This window comes from Elephas maximus, chromosome 5, assembly GCF_024166365.1.
Source record: "Elephas maximus indicus isolate mEleMax1 chromosome 5, mEleMax1 primary haplotype, whole genome shotgun sequence".
NCBI classification, from domain to species: Eukaryota; Metazoa; Chordata; class Mammalia; order Proboscidea; family Elephantidae; genus Elephas; species Elephas maximus.
Genome location: NC_064823.1, coordinates 112582635 through 112604719, shown reverse-complemented (window position 1 = coordinate 112604719; position 22085 = coordinate 112582635). Strand labels below are relative to the sequence as shown.

At 37.3% G+C, this 22085-nt stretch overlaps 1 protein-coding gene across 2 annotated transcripts in view; it reads right to left on the bottom strand.

The window, feature by feature from the left end:
- Nucleotides 1-22085, bottom strand: part of GABRA4 (gamma-aminobutyric acid type A receptor subunit alpha4) — a 105846-nt gene that overhangs the window by 43900 nt on the left and 39861 nt on the right. For both annotated transcript variants that reach the window (XM_049886304.1, XM_049886305.1), the window contains exon 8: nt 10931-11190. In XM_049886304.1, the coding sequence (XP_049742261.1) occupies nt 10931-11190 (260 nt within the window). The remainder of the gene's footprint in view (nt 1-10930; nt 11191-22085) is intronic.

Sequence of the window (22085 nt, the reverse complement as noted above, 5' to 3'; positions counted from 1 at the left end):
GGACTATATGAAGAAGAACAGGGCATCAGGATTAACAACCTGGGTTATGCAGATGACACAACCTTGCTTGCTGAAAGTGAAAAGGACTTGAAGCACTTACTAATGAAGATCAAAGACCACAGCCTTCAGTATGGATTGCACCTCAACATAAAGAAAACAAAAATCCTCACAACTGGACCAATGAGCAACATCATTAAAAATGGAGAAAAGACTGAAGTTGTCAAGGATTTCATTTTACTTGGATCCACAATCAACAGCCGTGGAAGCGGCAGTCGAGAAATCAAAAGATGCATTGCATTGGGCCAATCTGCTGCAAAGGACCTCTTCAAAGTGTTGAAGAGCAAAGATGTCACCCTGAAGACTAAAGTGTGCCTGACCCAAGCCATGGTATTTTCAATCACATCATAGGCATGTGAAAGCTGGGCAATAAATAAGGAAGAATGAAGAAGAACTGACGCCTTTGAATTGTGGTGCTGGCTAAGAATATCGAATATACCATGGACTGCCAAAGGAACAAACAAATCCATCTTAGAAGAAGTAGAACCAGAATGCTCCTTAGAAGCAAGGATGGCGAGACTGGGTCTTACATACTTTATATATGTTGTCAGGAGGGATCAGTCTCTGGAAAAGGATGTCATGCTTGGCAGAGTACAGGGTCAGCGGAAAAGAGGAAGACCCTCAATGAGGTGGACTGACACAGTGGCTGCAACGATGAACTCAAACATAACAACAATTGTAAGGATGGCTCAGGACCAGGCAGTGTTTCGTTCTGCTGTGCGTAGGGTTACTATGAGTCGGAACCTACTTGACGGTACTTAACAACAACAGCAAATTATTTACTGGACACTAAACACTATACTAAGGAGCCCTGGTGGTGCACTGGTAAAAGTGCTGGGCTTCTAACTGAAAGGTCAGTGGTTCGAAACCACCAGTGGGTTTATGCAAGAAAGATTTGTCAGTCTGCTTTCATAGAGATTTACAGCCTTGGAAGCCCTATGGTCCTGCAATGAGTCAGAACAGACTCTTCAGCAGTGGGTTTGGTTTTGGTTTGTTTGTTTGTTTTAGTAAACACTATATTGAGTACTCCCCACGCATGGTGCCATTTAATCCTCACTACAAGTTTTTCTAGTAGATTCGATTATTGCTTTTACTTCACAGATATGGATTGTGGGGACTTGGTAACATCCCAATGGACCTATTGTGGGAAATAACACTTGAGATTGACAGTGAAAAATGAACAGTAAAAACGAAAATTCTACATAACATTTGAACCATTGAAGCCAAGGTGCACCTTGACTTATGTATATGTTCTTTTTCATATATCATCTTTTTCTTAAAGACTCTAAGCTCAGCAAATAGCTCTTCAATTTTACAAATAGCCTTGTATGAATCTATGAACACTTTAAAATTGAGAAGTCCATGAAAACTAGTTACAGTGAAATGGAGACAAAGAGAAAAATAAACTAGGTAGATGGGAAAGGAAAGATATGCAAAGGAGAAGCATGCACTTGCTATTTGAAAAAAGAAATTTGCATTACAGTGGGAAAATACCCTACTGTAAAAATCTCCACCTTGCTATCCTTGAACTAATTAACTCTTTCATTAAAAGTGCTTCATCTGTCTCCTGTATTCTAGTGAATGTTGCCACCACCTCCATCTCCATTTCTCTCACTCAACATATCTAATCAGTTATTAAAGCTTGAGGGTGAAAAGCACTGGGTTTGTCACCCTAGGATATGGGAGATTTTGTGTAGGTTACATGATCCCAAGCTATCAATTTCATTATTGGTAAAACATGAATAACAATAGAAAATATTTTATGTTAAAATTAAATTACAGCAAAACCTGTGAAAGCCAGAAGCTGTGTAAGGTGGAAACCCGCCAGAGAAGGAAAACTCAATATTTTCCTTCTAAAATAGAAAAGTGGTAAAACTGCCCCCCGTCAAAGGCAGAAAACTTGAGAGATTGGAAAGACAACACAGTCCGTCAGGTTCTGGCTCTCATGTATTTCACTCTTTATAGAAAATTCTTTTTTTTACTCTAGGCCCAATGGATTCTTTTTATTTATTTATTTATTTTGCTGCTTCAGGTGAAAGTTTATACAGCAAATTAGTTTCTCATTAAACAAATAATATACAAATTGTTTTGTGACATTGGCTTCCCACCCCATGACCTATCAACACTCTCCCCTTCTCGACCTTGGGGTCCCCATTTCCATTCATCCAGGTTTCCTATTCCTTCCTGCCTTCTCATCCTTGCCCTTGGACTGGTGTGCCCATTTCCTCGTATACATGGCTGAATTACATATGTTATTGTTTGTTCTACAGTCCTGTCTAATCTTTGACTGAAGGGTGAACCTCAGGAGTAACTTTAGTGCAGAGTTAAAAGGGTGTCAGGGGCACATACTCTTGGGGTGTCTCCAATCTCTGTCAGACCAGTAAGTCTGGTCTTTTTTGTGAGATTGAATTGTGTTCTACATTTTCTCCAGCTCTTTCTGGGACCCTCTATTGTGACACCCATTCAAAGCATGTATATAGGCAATTCTGAAAAAGTTCTTATTATCAGTAGATAAAAATGTTTTGTTCTTATTTATTGATGGAAATACGAACAAAAAAGCTCTGAAATGGACTGAGCTATCTATCTATCCATCCATCCATGCACACACATACACATATTCGAATGTCTATTCTTTATGAGCTATCATAAATTAAAGACCATAGCATAGAGTTTATGAGAACAAGGTATGCACTCAGACACAGCTGAATTGAATTCAATATTGGATTTATTATTTTCTAGCTGTTATCTTGAATGTATCTCTTAACCACCCCAAGTCTGGCTTTCTTCATCCATAAAATAGTTATCGTGAGCCTGAAGTTAAGTAATACATGTAAAGCACAATGCATAGTAACTGACGCAAAATAAAAATTCAATAAGTGTTAGTGCCACTACGCATCTGTCAGTTTGTTAAACTGTGATGGCCTGTTTGTTGCTATGAAGCTAGAAACTATCCCACCAATACTTCAAATACCAGCAGGGTCACCCATGGTAGACAGGTTTCAGCAGAACTTCCAGACTAAGACATACTAGGAAAAAAAGACCCAGAAGTCTACTTTGGAAAAAAAAAAAAAAAAAAAAGACCAGTGAAAACCTTATAAACAGCAGCATAACACTGATATAGTGCCAGAACATGAGCCCCTCCGGTTGGAAGACACTCAAAAGATGACTAGGGAAGAGCTGCTTCTGCAAAGTGGAGTTGACCTGAATGACGTGGACGGAGTCAAGCTTTTGCAACCTTCATTTGCTGATGTGGCATGACTCAAAATGAGAAGAAACAGCTGCAAATATTCATTAATAATCAGAACATGGAATGTATGAAGTATAAATCTTGGAAAATTGAAACTCATCAAAAATGAAATGGAATGCATAAAGATTGATATCCTAGGGATTAGTGAGCTGAAATGGACTGGTACTGACCATTCTGAATAGGAAAATCATTTGGTCTATTATGCACGGAATGACAAACTGAAGTGGAATAGCGTTGCATTCATCTTCGAAAAGAATATTTCAAGAAGTACAATGCTGTCAGTGATAGGATAATATCCACACAAGGAAGGCCAGTTAATACAACTATTATTCAAATTTACACATCAACCACTAACACCAAAGGATGAAGAAATTGAAGGTTTTTACCAACTTCTGCAGTGTGAATTTGATAAAAAATGCAATCAAGATGTATTCATAATTACTGGTGATTGGAATGCAAAAGCTGGAAGCAAAGAAAAAGGATTAGCAGTTGGAAAATACGGCCTTGGTGATAGAAACTATGCTGGAGATGGCATGACAGAATTTTGCAAGACCAATTAGTTCTTCATTGCTACGTAACTATTCATTTCTCCAATTTAAACAGTGACTATACATGTGGACCTCACCAGATGGAATACACAGGAATCAAATCAATTACATCTGCAAAGAGATAATGGAGAAGCTCAATATCACTAGTCAGAACAAGGCCAGGGGCCGACTACAGAACAGATCAATTGCTCATATGCAAGTTGAAGATGAAGCTGAAGAAAATTAGATCAAGTGCACAAGAGCCAATGTACAACCTTGAGTATATTCTACCTGAATTTTAGAGACCATGTCAAGAATAGATTTGACGTATTGAACACTAATGACTGAAGACCAGATGAGTTGTTGAATGACACTGAGGACATCACACATGAAGAAAGGAAAAGGTCATTAAAAAGACAGGAAACAAAGAAAAGACCAAAATGGATGTTAGAAGAAACTCTGAAACTTGCTTTTAAACATAGAGTAGCTAAAGTGAAAGGAAGAAATGATGAAGTAAGAGCCTAATAGAAAATTCAAAAGGGTGGCTTGAGAAGACAAAGTATTATAGTGAAATGTGCAGAGGCCTGTTGTTGTTGTTGTTAGGTGCCGCTGAGTCAATTCCGACTCATGGCCACCCTATGCACAACAGAAAGAAACACTGCCCGGTAAAGAAACACTGCCCGGTCCTGAGCCATTCTTACAATCATTGTCATGCTTGAGCTCATTGTTGCAGCCACAGAGACCTGGCGTTAGAAAATCAAAAGAGAAAACATGCTCGGCATTTCTCAAGCTGAAAGAACTGAAGAAAAAACTCAAACCTTGAGTTGCAGTATTGAAGGATTCTGCGGGGAAGATATTGATCTACCCAGGAGGCATCAAAAGAAGATGGAAGGAATATAGAGTTACTGGACCAAAAAGAATCAGTCGATGTTCAACCATTTCAGAAGGTAGCATATGATCAAGAACCAATGATACTGATGGAAGAGATCCAAGCTGCCCTGAAGGCAATGGTGAAAAACAAGGCTCCAGGAATTGACGGAATATCAACTGAGATGGAAGCAGTGCTGGAGGCGCTCAGTCATCTATGCTAAAAAAATTGGAAGACAGCTACCTGGCCAATCAACTGGAAGAGATTCATACTTGTACCCATTCCGAACAAAGGTGACTCAATAGAACAATATCATTAATATCACACACAAGTAAAATTTCACTGAAGATCATTCAAAAGCAGTTGCCATAGTATATCTAGAGGAAACTGCCAGAAATTCAAGCCAGATTCAGAAGAGGATGTGGAACAAGGGATATCATTGATGACATCAGATGCATCTTGGCTGAAAGCAGAGAATACCAGAAATATGTTTACCTGTATTTTATTGACTATGCAAATGCATTCTACTGGGTGGATCACAACAAATTATAGAAAACATTGCAAAAAATAGGAATTTCAGAACACTTAATTGTGCTCATGAGAAATCTGTACATAGACCAAGAGGCAACATTTGGACAGAACAATAGGGTACTGCAAGATTTAAAGTCAGGAAAGGTGTGTGTTTTGGTTGTATCCTTTCACCATACTTATTCAATCAGTGTGCTGGGCAAATAATATGAGAAGCTGGACTGTATGAAGAAGAACAGGGCATCAGGATTGGAGAAAGACTCATTAACAACCTGTATGTGCAAATGACACAACTGTGCTTGCTGAAAGTGAAAAGGACTTGAAGCACTTACTGTTGAAGATCAAAGACTTCAGCCTTCAGCATGGATTGCACCTCAATATAAAGAAAACAAAAATCCTCACAATTGGACCTATAAGCAACATCACAATAAATGGAGAAAATATTAAAATTTTCAAGAACTTCATTTTACTTGGATCCACAATCAATGCCCATCAAAGCAGCAGTCAAGAAATCAAACAACATATTGCAATGGGTAAATCTGCTGCAAAAGATCTCTTTAAAGTATTCAAAAGCAAGGATGTCACTTTGAGGACTAAGGTGAGCCTGACCCAAACCGTGCTATTTTCAATCACCTCATATGGATGTGAAAGCTGGACAATGAATAAGGAAAACTGAAGAAGAATTGACGCCATTGGATTATAGTGTTGGCAAATATATTGAATATACCATGGGCTGACAGAAGGTCGAACAAATCTGTCTTGAAAGAAGTACAGCAAGAATGCTACTTAGAAGCAAGGATGGTGAGACTTTGTCTCATGTACTTTGGACATGTCATCAGGAGGGACCAGTCCCTGGAGAAGGACATCGTGCTTGGTAAAGTAGAGGGTCAGGGAAAAGAGGAAGACCCTGGACGGATGGACTGACACAGTGGCTGCAACAATGGGCTCAAACATAGTAATGGCTGTGAGAATGGCACAGGACCGGGCAGTGTTTCATTCTGTTGTACATGGGGTCACTATGAGTTGGAACTGGCTTAATGGCACCTAACAACAATAATAATTTTAGTGATTATCGTTAAATCATTGGATTTTTTTCACAAGATACGGCATTTATATCTTATTTCATACTTTGTTACTGAACAAGGACTAGAGCATGTATTTTCAAGCGGCTTTTAAAAAATATTATTTTATTGAGAACTTCCTTTTCGTTCTTTTTTTTAAATTCTATGTTGATTTGTTTTTCATACTATTAATCCAAATCTCCTACATCAGCAAGAAAGTAATACTCTAAGAATAGACAGAGTATGGGAACAGAAAACCTCGAGAACGGAGCTCTAAAATATCGGAAGGACAGAATCAAAATGAGTACCCAGTCAATGATGAACAGGAACAGTACAGCTACTTCACCTCCTGTGATGCCCAAAGAGGTACACAAGCTGGCTATAGCTGCACTTAGATTCTGCCAGTCAGTGTTTTCTCCTGGTTTCTTGAATATTCTATAAACCATAGCTTTCCAGTTCCCAAAGAATAAAAATGGTCACCATAAGGCTGCCAAGCGATTAGCAGTTCATAGTTCACGTATGGTGAAAATGAATCAAACCACTAGTTTACCCAAAGGCCTCTTGAACTACTAAACGTACTATAGACCCTGAAGGCAATTCCAAAAGAGGACTTCCAGGCATTTTAAGCAAAGGCAGTATCATTGGAATAGGTAAATAGCCATATAAAACAGAATTCAAATTTGAAAAAGCAAATTTTATCTGTCTGATTAGAATCTCTCCTTAAGTTCCAAACCTTACAAGAATCTTCAAATATTTCTTTCCAGTAATATATATTTTTAAATTATTGCTCATAAATACTCTTTCCTCTTCTTGATTTCCTTATTTTTCTCTTTTTTTTCTCTCTCTTTCTCCCGTAATTTTCATTTGTTTTCAACCTTCAAAGTTGAGCTTACAGTGAAGCCATTCAATAACAACTGCCACTCCAAAGCCAGCTGCATTCTGGCACTCAGAAAGGATGGGTGAGCCAACCCATTAATTGCTGTCTTTAGAACACAGATATCTTTCAAGTAAACAGCTGTGGAGATCTAAGTTATCACATATATATATATATACACACGTTGTACATGACATGAAGCATATGATGCATATTTTGACTAGATTTATTTTAAAGTCCTTTCCAACCCTTAAATACAATGATTCTATGCCCTTCGCAAGCAAATTTCTTCTTCCTGACCTTGGTTATGCCATTTGCACACAGCATGTGGCCTGTGCTGCCATGAAGAGTTACTGAATCAGAGTGAATTTAGTCAATTGGATGTCCTCAACCATATAATGGCAATTGCTGTAGTCAAGAGACATGTTTCGGGGAGCAAATAAAAGATTATCAGTTTGATTCCCAGCTTTGAATATTCTGCAAAACGGTTGCATTCTGATTAAGTGGTACTTTCAAGTACTGATGATATCCCATTATAACACTAGTGCAAAGAAGCAGGAGGCAAATCACTTTTCAAAAGGGAAAAGAGAACAATGTCAAATCATTATACACAGAGAACATCTGTCTTCAAATCTGGAATCTTTGCACTAAGAGAGATCTTTGGGGAATATATATACATATATAACATGTATATAATAACATGTATATATGTATATATATTAATTTCAACATTATTAGAAAAATACAGGTCAAAACATGTTGTTTAAAAACATAAAATTAACCAATAGTAATATAAAAACATGATCTATAGCTTCCAAAGCATATGAGGAATGAAAGAATAAAGAAAACATTAGCAATAAAGGATACAGTAGGAGAATTAATATTAAGAAATTAAAATCAGACCAAATGGAACTCAAGCCAAAAAGTTATTTAAAAAGGTTATTTTATCATTAAATATATAATTAACTATGAAAATAGAGCAGTTGTATATATGTTGAAAATCATAGCATCAAAATATATTAAACATAGTTAAAACATAAAAAAATAACAATTTCATAATATTAGTGGGAGAATTTTCAGATCTTTTTTGGTCTTTGAAAAATCAAGAAGACAAGAGGTGACCTATTAAAAGGGTAAATTAACAATATTATAAGTAAAACTGATTAAATAAATAAAAATTAACTTACTTAAATGGCCACCCAACACTTAGAAGCATTTAGCTAACTCAAGGCACAATGCAAATATCAGTGACATGCAAAACTTTACAAGTAACATTTTCTGACCAAAACACAATACAACTAAATATTAACGATGAAGTTACATAAGCAAAAAAAAAAACTCTCTTGAGAATTTTAGTATCTTCCAAACAATTCATAGGTTATAAAGAAAAGAGTAACATAATCACAAAATATTTAGCAAATAAACATTATTATATATATAAATATATATTGTGATAGTATAATATATAAAAGTTAAGAGCTATGGCCAAAGCTATACATAAAGGAAATCTCATTGCAATAAAAACTTATTAAATAAAATACTTAAACTAGTAACAACTAAACTCAAACTCAAGAAGCTAGAAAAAGAGTAACAAAATTTACCCACAGAAAGCAGAAATAGGGAATAAAATAAAACACAAGTCAATAATTAAAAACAAGAGACAGTGAAATCAATCAGTCAATCCAAGACTCAATTTTTTAAGGACCAGTAAAACAGAACACTTCTATCACGCAGTGGTTAGGCATTCAGCTGAGAACCAAAAGGTTGGCAGTTTGAATCCACCAGCCACTCCTTGGAAACACTCATGGGCAGTTCTATTCTGTCCTACAGAGTCACTATGAGTTGGAATCGACTCGATGGCAACAGGTTTGGCTAGGTTTTTTTTTTTTTTTTAAATCAAGGCTTGAGCACAACAAAGCAAAGCAAAATAGACAATAAAAGACAAGGAGGACACAAATTCACCTATGGGAATGGAAAAGGTAATAAAACTATATATTCAATGAGCATTTTTTGAAACTGAAAATAGTATGTAATATCTGTTCTAATAATTTTGAAAGTCTTGGTGAAATGCATGCTGTTATAGGAAAATATAAGCTATCCAAACATACTTAGTGGGAAAACAACCATTTTTCTACCAGTTCACAAGCTATTCTTGGAGAACCTGCCCCCCGAGCCCTGTAGGAGCAGAACTATAATATCTGATTGTAACTCTGACCAGTGCTCTGACCAGTGAAAACTGGGTCAGGGTAAACATGTAACCTAATTTATTCAACCACCACTGTCTCCCTGAGGACTTGCCTAACAACTTTGTTCTAAACTGAATCCCATGCCTCTCACCCTGCCCATCATCCCCCCTTTTAGTGCTTTACCACTATCATCACACTACCAAGATCTAACAAACCATAAATTTGTTTTCTTTTATTGTCTGTCTCCCCTTCACATACACACTTAAATGTAAGCTCCATAGAGCAGAGATATTTGTCTTCTTTTTTTAAAAAAAGATTTTTGGGGGGGAGCACTGGTGGCACAGTGGTTAAGAGCCACAGTTGCTAACCAAAAGGTTTGTAGTTCAAATCCACCAGCTGCTCCTTGGAAACCCTATGGAGCAGGTCTACTCTGTCCTGTAGGGTCACTATGAGTTGGAATTGACTTGATAGCAATGGGTTTATACTATTACACTATTGATTCCCAGCCCCTAAACAGGGTCCAGGACATAGGTGACATCAAAAATATACCTGGTGAATGAATGTATGAATGAATGAATACATGAGGGAATGAGTGGTCATCTGCAGAGAATAAAGCTGATGATTTATTTACATGCTTCAATTTCTGTACAAGCAGGCACAAAGGATTTGAGTCTGCCACTTGTGGCAACAACAATAGGCTGCATATAAACAACATGGATGCTTGTCTGATGATTCAAGAAAGACGCTTTGTAGACAGAGTAAAAGAGAGAAAGAGAATGAGGTGGAGGAGAAGCAGCAGGAAAAAAAAGGTGGGAAAAGAAAAGAAGGAAAGAGAAAAAGACAGAGACACACACAGAGAGACTGCCTATTTGCTTTCCCCTTGTCATGAAGATCTTCCTATTTTTCCAGCAACTATAGTCCATAAAAGACAACTTTTCAATTTTTTGTTGTTGTTGTTTAAATCACAGAACCACTGTTGTGCCAAGTGTAAATTACCGTAGCTCGAATTTGGCTTTCCATGTCCTCTTAGATCTGTTCCTTTAGGACAAAAACTCTCACTCCTGGTTGAATACCATCTATGGGTCTTCTTGATTATTGGTTTTGTTTTTTTTTTAATACATGGACACAGGCCCCACACCCCATAGGGTAAGTTAAGAATCAATGTTTTACTTTGTTCAATGAACACTACTAAAATGCCTTTCCAATTCATTCAAAGGTTCCACAGGCTCCTTTTAAGAGTACACAAAATATTTTGCCTCTCCATTGCAAAAATTTTTAATTCCGAAAGGAACTTTCAAAGAACTAGATCCATTAGATCTATCTCATTCAGTGCTGCTTAATACTTAATCCATTAATTACACTTGGAGTCACCATGAATCAGAATCAACGCAACAGTAACAAAAACAGCAACAACAATTACAGTTTTAAAGTTTAAATTTATAATTATAATTTTCTATTTTCCTGGATTTTTAAATGACCTACAAATCATGATTGGGATTTTTAAGTTCTCAGTTCTTCCATTGGCAATGCCAACTTGAAACAGAAGCTAAAATCTTAAACTGACAAAGATTAACTCAAATACCTGCAGAGGTGCTTCTGGATGCCTTCCTCTCAGCACTGGAACAGCTGGAACTTCCTGGAGGGGTTTTGATGTCTTCCTTTTGGCCTTTTCCATTTGAATATTGGTAAAATAGTTGACAGCAGCAAACTCAATGAGGGCCGAAAATACAAAAGCAAAGCAAACAGCTATGAACCAATCCATGGCAGTAGCATAGGACACTTTGGGCAAAGAATGTCTTGCACTGATGCTCAATGTGGTCATGGTGAGGACTGTGGTTATTCCTTCAAAACAAAAAAAAAAACCAAAAATGAGACAAAACATCTTACCATTATTTCTACACAAAAAGCCAATCAAACAAAGAAACTTAAGGTTAACCTAAGGTGGAGCGGGAGGTAACAAAGTTTGCAATGACTCAAATAAAACCATCTTTGTTTGAAGATTCAAGTCTTAGTGGTTCAATGAAATTAGCACATGCTTTGGAGTGAGAGACAGACATGAGTTCAAACCCTGGTTCTATGTGATTTGGATTAAGTGAATAAAACTCAATGGGTAGGTATTCATTTGATACCTACCTATTAGGCACGCAATAAAGATTAAAGTATGCAAGACACCTGTCACATAGTGGGTGGATATTAGTATCTGAGCCAACATACCGGAGGAACTCATTGCATACACCTAGAAGGAAAAGTTGAAGGAGTGATTCTCAACCAAGAGTTGGAAGGTGGTACCATCGAAATTTTTGGGATAGATATGGCCCTCTGCTATTAAGAATCACTGCCAGAATAAAAGCACAAATTATAGGCCTTTGTAATTCTTTAATTGGATATTATCTGTTGAACTAAAAATATACATTTACTGGTTGCAAGAACTCTAATCTATATAAAATAATAAATGTATATTCCTGGACAAACAGATTTCTAAAACAATTCGGCTCTAAAAGTATTGGACATCTACCACCCATCAGTTTATGGTTGGTAGGGAAATATTAGCAATGAGAACAGAGGTATTTCTCTTCCATCATTAGGCTTCTGAAGCATACCACTCCAGGAAAGCCTTCTTCTCAGCCTGTTAGAAAGGTTATTTCTCATTCTCAGTAGAAAAAATCCACTTGTCAAGGAAACTATAGAGAATGGAATTAATTAAGAATGCTAGCATTTGTTTCCCTCTCTGCTTCTATGTCTGCCTATCTCATTCATATTATCTAATTAAGCTTGGAAATTCCTGCGGAGATTTACTATATCCATTGAAACTGATTTTATATAATGATTAGTATAGCTCTTGAAGTTGACATGCCCAGGTGCTTGGGGATGATGATGATGATGGTGATGGTGGTGATGAAGACATCTAAAATGTGATTCCAATTCATGTCAATCCCCAGTTGAAAGGCAAATAATATTTTCAACTGACGAGATAATGAGTCCCATGCAACAATAAAGGAAGCATAATATTTTGATTTAGGGAGAAATAACATTGTGCCCCTCATCCCTGCATTTAATTATATTCTGCCTTGTACTATTCCTTAAATCCACCAGCTGCTCCTCAAAAACCCTATGGGCCAGTTCTACTCTGCCCTGTAGGGTCACTATGAGGTGGAATCAACTCAATGGCAATGGACTTGGTTTGGTTTGGGTTATATTACACCTTGTTTCCCCAACTTGATTGAACATAGCCTTCTGGGGGGGCAGATATGTCTTGTACTCTTTTAGGATTTGCTATACCTCGCACGGTGCCAGGCACTTGATAAACACACAGTAAACAAAAAGCCATCTTTTTTCAGTCCCTTACCAACTCATTTTCTCTGAATCCCAGTTCCCTTCTGAATGATCAAGGTTTTAGAACACTAAAAATTGGAGCATACTACACAACTATATAGAGTAATGAGGAGTCCACAAAACATCTTATAACATAGATGAACCTGGAGGACATTATACTGGGTGAAATAAGTCGATCACAAAAAGACAAGTATTATACGGTCCCACTATTACAAAAAGTCAAGAATAGATATACACACAGAAAGAAAAGCCCTTTGATGCTTACCAGGGATGGGAGGGAGAGCAAGGGAAATCACTAGATAGCAGACAATTGTTACTTTTGGTGATAGGAAAGCAATCCAAATATGGGTGAAGTCCACACAACTTGACTGAGGTAAATAAAGACACTAAGAAGTACACGTGAAAGAGGGATAATTTTCGTAATGCTATAACATATACAATTTTACAACAGTAAAAACAACCAAAAATATCCATAGGTAGATACAGATGCATATGTGTTTACATGAAGGCACATGAAAGTAAATCATGCACCCGTGTATGTGTATCTGTAGGCACATGTATGCACATGTTTTGGTGGGCTTCATATATATCTACCTATAAAACAAATCACATAGAAGGCCCAATACAGAGGCTTCCTAGACATATCAAAACAACTCTTGGGATTGGTTTAATGGGTCAAAAGGCTTGGGATCATAGTCTGAGGAGACAACTTACTCAATTGGCATAACATAGTTCACAAAGATAATGTTCTTCATCTGAGTTTGGTGAGTAGCACCTGGAGTCTCAAAAGCCTGGGAGCTGGCATCAAAGATAGAGCTCTTGCTCTCTACTCATATGGAAGAAAAGAGAATGAAGGAAATCAAAGGCTCAAAGAAGAAATAAGTCCATGGGATTAATAGCCCACATGAATCACAACTTCTTCAAACCTGAGGCCAGAAGAATTATATGGTGCCTGGCTACCACTACCAACAGTTCTGACCTGGGGCACAAGCTATTTCTACAGGTCACCTTTCAGCCAAATTATAGATTGGCTTATAAAATAAACATCACTCCTGGTTAATGTGTTCCCTTTAACAATTAACTATATGACACCAGACAGTCAACAGTTATTCAAAAGCAAACATGAGATGGCAAGGCGGGGGAGGGAAACTAGATCAATGGAAATAAAACAAACAGAATTAAAATAATGGGAATGCTGACACATTGTAAAAATTGTAACCAATGGCATGGAACAATTAGTATAAAAATTGTTAAAGGGGAACCTAATTTATTGTATAAACTTTCATCTAAAACTCAATAAAATATTATTTTTAAAAAATTGGAGCAACTGGGCAGCACATGAGCTATAAATGTTTTAAAAACATTCCATTGATAAATATAAACTATATGTTACTGTTGTGGTTTCGTGTCCTTAAGTCAGTTCTGACTCAAAGTGACCCTATATACAACAGAATGAAACACTGCCCAGTCCATCACTATCCTCACAATTGTTGCTATGTTTGAGCTCATGGTTGAATCTACTGTGTCAGTTCATCTTGTTGATGGTTTCTTCTTTTTTGCTGACCCTCTACTTTACCAAGAATGATGTCCTTCTCCAGGGACTGGTCCCTCCTGATAACATGTCCAAAGTATGTAAGAAGAAATTTTGCCATTTTTGCTTCTAAACAGCATTCTGGCAGCAGTTCTTCCAAGACAGATTTATTAATTCTTTTGGCAGTCCATAGTATATTCAATATTCTTTGACAACACCATCATTCAAAGGCATCAATTCTTTTTTGGTCTTCTTTATTTATTGTCCATCTTTCATGTGCATATGAAGTGGTTGAAAACATCAACTGGGTCAGGGGCACCTTAGTCTGGCCTTCAGCCAGGATCCATCTGACATTAGCAATGATATCCTTCATTCCATGTCCTCTTCTGAATCTTGCTTGAATTTCTGGCAGTTCTCTGTCAATGTACTGCTGCAACCACTTTTGAAAGATCTTCAGCAAAATTTTTTTTCCATGTGATATTAATGACATTGATAATTTCCACATTCGATTGGACCACTATTCTTTGTAATAAGCATAAATATGGATCTCTTCCAGTCAGTTGAGCACTTTCAGCACCACATCCATTTGTTGAAACATCTCAATTGATATTCTGTCAATTCCTCTAGCCTTGCTTTTCAACAATGTCTTCAGTGCAGCTTGGACTTCTTCCTTCAGTCCCATTGGTTCTTGATCATATGCCACCTTCTAAAATGAATGAACGTTGACCAATTCTTTTTGGTACATATCTCTGTGTGTTCCTTCCATCTTCTTTTGATTCATCCTGCATCATTCAGTTTTTTGCCCATAGAATCCTTCAATATTGCAACTCGAGTCTTGAATTTTTTCTTCAGTTCTTTCAGCTTAAGAAATGCTGAGCGTATTCCTCCCCTTTGGTTTTCTAACTCCAAGTCTTTGTACTTATTATAATATTTAGTCTTCTTGAGTCGCCCTTTGAAATGTTCTGTTCATCTCCTTCATTTCATCATTGCTTCCGTTCGCTTCAGCTACTCTACATACAAGAGCAAGTTTCAGGGTCTCTTCTGACATCCATTTTAGTCTTTTCTTTCTTTTTTTTTTTTTCTTTTAAATTTCCTGTCTTTGTTTTTTTTTCTTTTTAATTTAAAAAAAATTTTTTTATTGTACTAAAATATATGTAACAAAAAGTTTGCCATTGTTACCATTTTTTATGTGTACAATTCAATGGCATTAATTACTTTCAACATGTGCAACCATCATCACAATTTCCAAAAAAATGGTTTATAATCCCAAATAAAAACTCAGTACTCATTAAGCACTACCTCCCAAGTCCCCCCTCAACTCAGCCCCTGGTAACAACTAATAAACTTCTGTTTCTGTGCATTTGCCTATTTTAGATATTTCATATAAGAAGGGATCATACAATAGTTGTCTTTTTGTTTATGACATGTCATTCAGCATGATGCTTTCAAGGTTCACCTATGTAATAGGAAGTATGAGAATTTCATTTCTCTTTATAGCAAAACACGACGTTTTGTTTATTCTTTTATCTGTTTGTGGACACTTGGGTTTTTTCCACCTTTGAGCTACAAAGAACATTAGTGTACATGTTTGAGTCCCTGTTTTCAGTCTCTTGGATATACATCTAGAAATGCAATTATTGAGCCATGTAGTAATTCTATTTTTAACTTCTTTAGGAACCACCAAAATGTTTTCCACAATGGCTGCACAATTTTGCATTCCCACCAGCAATACACCATGGTTCTAATTTTCCCACACCCTCACCAACACTTGTTATTTTGTGTTTTTCTGTTAATAGCCATCCTACGGAGTGTGAGGTAGTATCTCTCGTGGCTTTTATTTGCATTTCTCTAATGACTAAAGATGTTGATCATTGTTTCCTGTGCTTTATTGGTTATTTATATTTTTTCTTTGGAGAAATGTCCATTTAACCCCTTGTCCCTGTTTTAATTGGCTTGTCTTTTTCTTGTTGAGTTGTAATAATTTTTATATATTCTGAACATTAAAACCTTATCAGATATATGGTGTTCCTAGGCTTTGAGCATGTAACCTTATTTTGGTGTAGGGCATGAGTGGAATCTGTGGGTCAGGTCTCTCCTGGGCTCTTGTAGCTTCTGGTGCTAGAGACTGGACCATGTTCCCAGGATACTGACTATGAGGGCAGCTCAGGTCCCAGCTGTGGAAAGAGATTCTGACACCAAACAGGCACGACCGGGGAGACAGTGTGACAGCAGAAGGAGAAGAACGCTGCGCTCCCCATTGTTTCTGTCCAGATCACCCAGGAGGAGTGATAGTGGGATTCCAAATGGTCCTATAACTGCCCCTTGATCTCAGCCAGGGGTCTCTTGTCAACTCTCTCCTGCATTGGAGAGTTTGGAACCTGCAGGCACAGGGCTCCTGACCCGAAATCTGTCCCACTGTGCTGGCTTGATTCTGGGAATCCACAGAAGGTGAGGGTCCATTCGGGAGGGTTAAAATTTCATCTTGTTAGATTTTGTTTTCATTAATACACAACTAACTCCCCTGCAGAGGATGAAGATTTTTCTCTAGTTTTCTGATTGTGCTGAACTTCCATGACAAAATTAAAGGATGGTTTGATAAGAATCTTCTAGGGCAAGAACAAACCTCAGGATATTGCAGGCTGAGAAGACCCTTCCTTTTCTCTTTCCTGCCTTTTTAATGACCTCTTGCTTTCTTCATGTGAGATGTCCTTAATGTCATACAATAACTTTGGTCTTCAGCCATGAGTGTTCAATGCATCAAATCTACTCTTGAGATGGTTTTTAAATTCAGGTGGAATGTACTCAATGTCTACTTTGGTTCTCATAGACTTTTTCTAATTTTCTTCAGCTTCAACTTGAATTTGCATATGAGCAATTGATGGTCTGTTCCAAAGTCGGTCCCTGGTCTCATTCTGACTGATGATATTAAGCTTTTCCATCGCCTCTTCCCAAAGATGTACTAGATTTGATTCCTGTGTGTTTCATCCAGCGAGGTTCATGTGTGTAGTTGCTGTTTACACTGTTGAAAACAGGTATTTGCAATGAAGAAGTAGTTGGTTTTGCAAAATTCTATCATGCGATCTCCAGCATCGTTTCTATCACCAAGGCCATGTTTTCCAACTACTAGTCCTTCTTCTTTGTTTCCAACTTTCGAATTCCAATCACCAGTAATTATCAATGCATCTTGACTGCATGTTTGATCAATTTCAGACTCCAGAAGTTGGTAAAAATCTTCAATTTCTTCATCTTTGGCCTTAGTGCTTGGTGTGTAAATTTGATTAATAGTCGTATTAACTGGTTTTCCTTGTAGGGAATGGATATTATCCTATCACTGACAGCGTTGTACTTCAGGGTAGATCTTAAAATGTTCTTTTTAACAATGAAAGCAATTCCATTCCTCTTCAAGTTGCCATTTCTGGCATAGTGGACTACATGATTGTCTGATTCAAAATGGCCAATACCAGTCCATTTCAGCTCATTAATGCCTAGGATACAGATGTTTATGGGTTCCATTTCATTTTCGATGTTCTTCAATTTTCCTAGATTCATACTTCGTACATTTCACATTTTGATTATTAGTGGATTTTTGTAGCTGTTTCTTCTCATTTTGGGTCGGGCCACATCAGCAAATGGAAGTCTCAAAAACTTACTCCATTCATGTCATTAAGGTCAACTCTACTTTGAAGAGGCAGCTCTTCCCTAGTCATATTTTGAGTTCCTTCCAACCTGAGGAGCTCATCTTCTGGTGTTATATAAGACAATGTTCTGCTGCTATTCATAAGGTTTTCACTGGTTAATTCTTTTCAGAAGTAGACTGCCAGGTCTTTCTTCCTAGACTGTCTTAGTCTGGAAGCTCAGTTGAAACCTGCCCACCATGGGTGACCCTGCTGGTACTTGAATGCCAGTGGTGTAGCTTCCAGCATCACAGCAACATACAGGCCCCATAGTACAACAAGCTGACAGACACATAGCATTAAATGCATAGGCATGTATGTATCTATGAAAATGCAATATTGTGTATTTATCATACTTTACTCCAAAAAGAGACCTTAGAACTTTTAGGACTGTATCTTGAATCTCAGAAAAATGGCACCATTCCCATTCTGGTTGTGAGATGTATGAATAAAAGCCAAATTAACAGAAAAGTGTTAGCTGCAAGTGTTGAAGTTAAAGTTTTTCCTCTTATTCATAGAATTTAAGTTAAATAGGATGATTATTAAGAATTATGATAGTATTTTACTACTTTCTTAGATATGTGAGAAACATTTGCTCTAATATTATAGAAATTATTCTAAAAGCACCTGGAAATAAAATATGAACCACCGCCACCAGGTGCTGTCAAGTTGATACCAACTCACAGTGACCTTAAGTGTGTTACAGAGTAGAACTGTGTTTCCAATGGCTGTGATCTTCTGGAAGTGGATCACCTGCACTTTTTTCTGAGGCACCTCTGGATTGATTTGAACTGCCAGTCTTTTTTATTAGTAGTCTAGTGCTTACCTGTTTGCAACACCCAGGGACTCCCAAAATATTAACAGTCTAAATAAGAATGCTACTCAGAAATCAGAAAATTCTACAAAAAATCATAATGTGATAATTTAAAAGGAAACTCAAACTCAGTGTTGCTTTGATCTTTTTTTGGTAATAGATTTATCCTGCGGACCAGAAGCAGGGTTGTCATCTTCTCCTACTGCCATACGAAAAAAAAATCTCTTATTAATACCAGTTAAGCAGAATATCAATGCAATCATTGAGCCAAGAATGCAAAAGGTACTTTTCAAGGAAAACAATTCAAAGCTTAGAGGGGTAAATCACCAGATTTGCAAAGACATTAAATTATGTACAGACACCAGAAAATGACTGGATACCTAGCTGCTTTCCATTTCTCTTTTATTGTTTTGTATCAGCTTGAATTTAAAGTTTGCGGGATAGCCCTCCAGATGTTATGGTTCCAATTATATGACTGTTTGAAAATCAGGAAAGTAGTTTGCTTAAACAATTGGTTGAGTTTGAAATTTGCCATCTTTTCAGACATTGAAAAGTTCTTTCTGCTTCTTGTTCAAATTTGAAGAAATGCACTGGCATGACAGGACTGTGATTTTTATACATAGTTTTAGGTAGAGCATTTGGTTGAATGCACGCCAACAGAATATCAAGCAGATGCTTAAGACTTGAAGATAAGTAATAATCCATGCTTGCTCTGCATCTAGGAAGGCAGTACATCTGTGGTAAATTCATAAATAGCTTAGCCAGCTTCTGCCCTAAAAACATTTCAATAACCATAGAATTTTTTTTTACATCTTTAAGTATTAATTCCAGTCCCTACATTTAGAATGCTGAATATGCACCATATTGGCTGGCCCAGGATCTGGGAGAGGGCATGTAAGCGTAGGCTAAGACTGTATACAAGAGTGAATTTTTGGCTGGCCAATCCCGGAAAATGAAATAGCAATGACTTAGACATGCCAGCTGGCATTTACTCACGTTTAATGTTTTACTATACTGTAGTAATTAGAAGACTTGGAGGCACACAGCTTTGGAAATAGAGGACTTTGGAGAGAATTTAGCACGCTCTACTTTTGTCTTTTATTTCTTTCTTTATTTTTGCATTGCATTTACTGACAGCTCTTACCTAGCAAAGTCTCTCCTTGTAAGTGAAGAAAGGAAAGAGAGTTAGTGAAGAAAAAAACTAGTCTAGAATTAATTTTTATCTAAATTCCATATGAAATAGATCACTAATGCCCCCAATATACTAAAACTTAACATCCTTTGGAAATTCCCCTCCTAGAGTGTCTAGTGTTCCCAGTGAACAAACTAACTGACCATTCTGATGCATCTTTGAAGACTTAATTACTAGGCATTATGTCCCTGATCAATCAAAACCAACATCCTGGCATACAGGCACAAAACTAGGGCAAATGTCACATTCCAAATGGAAAAAGGTGCCCGTAAAATATCTTCAGCACACATCCATACAATCTTACTCAGCAGTTCTGAAATTCTCCACAAGCCCCCACATCCTCACAACCCCTGTGAAGACAGAATGGCACAGTAGAAATGGTGCAGACCTCAAAGTTAGACAGAACTTGTCTTGAGTCCACCACTATCAAGTATAAGACTTCATATAAGTTTCTTAATTTCTCTGAGACATTTTGCTTATCTATAAAAATTAACAATGTCTACCTTGCTGAGTTATTGTGGCGACTCAGTAAGATGAAAGCCTATCAATCTATGGTAAATCTTGTTATTATTACTAGTATTACCAGTATCGTTGCTAACACCTGCCATATTGTTGACCCCGACTCATGGTGACTCCATGTGTGTCAGAGCAGGACTGTGATCTATAGGGCTTTCAGTGGCTGAGTTTTCAGAAGTAGATTGCCAGGCTTTTCTTCTGAGGAGCCTCTGGGTGGTCTTGAACCTCCAACCTATTGGTCAGCAGCCAAGCGCATTAACCGTTTGTACCTGCCAAGACTCCATCACTACTACATGCTACTTAATTTCTTTACAGTATTTTATTTGGCTCGGGAATTCTGGGTAGGGGCAGTTGTCATCAGTGCTACTACTTTTCACACCACTGGAAATTCCTATTACTTGGGGACAAGTGGTATAGAATAGTGGCTGCCAGTTTGGAAATCCATCAGGAACATATTTGAAAGTTACTAACAATAACAATAAAATACATAGGACGTTCACATTAGCATATCAAACAGTGATTCTCAAATGGAATGGTGCTTGTGGAATGCCATAACAGTAAATAGCACTTAAATAGTATTTACTATGTGACAGGCATTGTTCCAAGTGCTTTATCCAAATTCACTCATTTAATCCTCATAACAACTGTTATGAAGTAGGTATAACATTCATCCTGTTTTTACAAATGAGAAAACTGAAGCAGAAGTAACTCACTGATGATCCACAGCTAGTAACTGGTAGGCCCCTGGGGGTAAAACCTAGGCTAGCTGGCTCCAGAGTCTGCACTTATAGCACAGTAACCTCTTCATCAGTCACCTACGGTGGGTTAGTATTTGCTGTTCTAGAAGTTCTTCAGGACCGTAGCCAAAAGATAATAATACGTGTACAAGTGACTTTTTAAATTTATAAACCCTAATAGAAACATAAGTGCTTTTTTATTGTTGATGATGGTTATTTCTAAAATACTGATATTATTTGTAGTGGGAAAAGTTAAGGAACTTTGATCCTGTGCTGTCTCAGCAGTACTTCCTGCCCAGCTGTCTCAGCAGGTACTTCCTGCCTACTCAAGTCATATTTGAACATGTGTGAAAGGATCCAAGAATTAGTGTGAGCACTAAATGATACTGAGCATGAAGGCCTTAGTGGAGCCTCTGACAGTAAACACTAGAAAGATATATATTTTCTTTAAAAACAGTTATAAGACAAGAAACCAAGTCAGAAGAAAATAAATCTCTCCCTTGTGAGAGAAGTATGAGTGAAGAAGTGCTCCATATACCTTATAACAAGTAACTTATATAACTCTTTAAATAGCTCTTTAAATCCTCCCTAGTCAGTGAGGAAGAAGCCCTGGTGGTGAAATGGTAAAGTGCTCAGCTGCTAACCAAAAGGTCAGTGGTTCAAACTCACCAGCAGCTCCATGGAAGAAAACATCGGTCATCTGCTCCTGTAAAGATTACAGCCTAGGAAACCCTAAAGGGCAGTTTTATTCTGTCATATAGGCTTGGTAGGAGTTGGAGTCGACTCAATGACATACAAGAAATGTATGAGGTACAGATTTACCATCACAGTTTTATCGATGGAAAAAACAGCAGGTTCAGGTTTTAAATCCTAACCTGACGGGCTCCAAATCTTAGGTTTCTTTTCTCATTTCATCTCACACCTATTTTTAACAGCTAAA